The sequence below is a fragment of the Volvox carteri genome (assembly GCF_000143455.1).
Source record: "Volvox carteri f. nagariensis unplaced genomic scaffold VOLCAscaffold_71, whole genome shotgun sequence".
Taxonomy (NCBI): domain Eukaryota; kingdom Viridiplantae; phylum Chlorophyta; class Chlorophyceae; order Chlamydomonadales; family Volvocaceae; genus Volvox; species Volvox carteri.
The window spans coordinates 460,210-461,090 of NW_003307614.1; the positions used below are offsets into that span (position 1 = coordinate 460,210).

An 881-nucleotide genomic window follows, 5' to 3' on the forward strand; every position below is an offset into this window, starting at 1 on the left:
GACGGGGGGGAAGGGGGAGGGGGGAAAATGTATGGAGCCAAGGGCGAAACACGCAGCTGCTGCTGTAAAAGGAGGGGCAGGGAGATTACATACATACATGCGAAGTCAAGGCTGCTTTCCCTCCACAACACTCCCCCACCCTCCCCTCTTCCCTCCGTTCCCCTCCCCATCTGTAAAAAACCCTAAAACAATAAAATGACAACGTTAGACGGCACGCCCGTCGATCAGTTGGTTCCGGAGCAGTTGCGGGCCCTCATGCGGGGCCCCGCGGGGTCTACGGCAACCCTGGAGTGGGTGCCGGCGCCCACGGCCAACGCCGGGGCGGCTGCAGCCGCTGCCGCGGTCTCCTCATCTGCCGTACCTGCCACCAAGCCCACCGCCCTTGCTCCCGCTCCGCCTCACATCGTAATGGATGTGGAGCGGCGCGACCTGCCGCAGCCGGCGATTAAGGTAGTACGACAGTTGTATCGCAATGGTGGTACGGCAGTAGTTTTGATTTTGCGTCTTCCGCCAGCGATAGGGCGAAGCACCACCGCCGCTCCCTGGGTTGGGTGGCTGCTGGTGCGACAAACCAATTTTAATTGTTCACCCGCTACCCCCCCTTCCCGGGGGTACACTCTTGTGCCCTGGCAGCAGCTTCACTCGTTTGTGGTTCATCTTTCCCCCCCTCCCGACCTCTCCGAACATCCGGCCCACCCCCTGCTGTCATTGAGCAGGTCTCCAAAATTCCGATGGGCCCTCCGGGATTCTATGTGACGTACGTACGGCTGCTGTACTTTGGATCCGAAACCACGGAGGGACTCGAGGCCGTCCTCCGGCGTCACGAGGGCAGTCCAGGGAATGTGGGGTACGTGCTGGACCTCCGGAACAACCCCGGTGAG

At 61.4% G+C, this 881-nt stretch overlaps 1 protein-coding gene across 1 annotated transcript in view; it reads left to right on the forward strand.

Annotated features, from left to right (window-relative positions):
- Positions 1 to 881, forward strand: part of VOLCADRAFT_119655 (uncharacterized protein) — a gene marked incomplete at both ends in the record, with an annotated part of 7,740 nt that overhangs the window by 3,565 nt on the left and 3,294 nt on the right. Inside the window, 2 exons of the mRNA XM_002957244.1 lie at positions 209 to 450; positions 717 to 876. Of these exons, the coding sequence (XP_002957290.1) occupies positions 209 to 450; positions 717 to 876 (402 nt within the window). The remainder of the gene's footprint in view (positions 1 to 208; positions 451 to 716; positions 877 to 881) is intronic.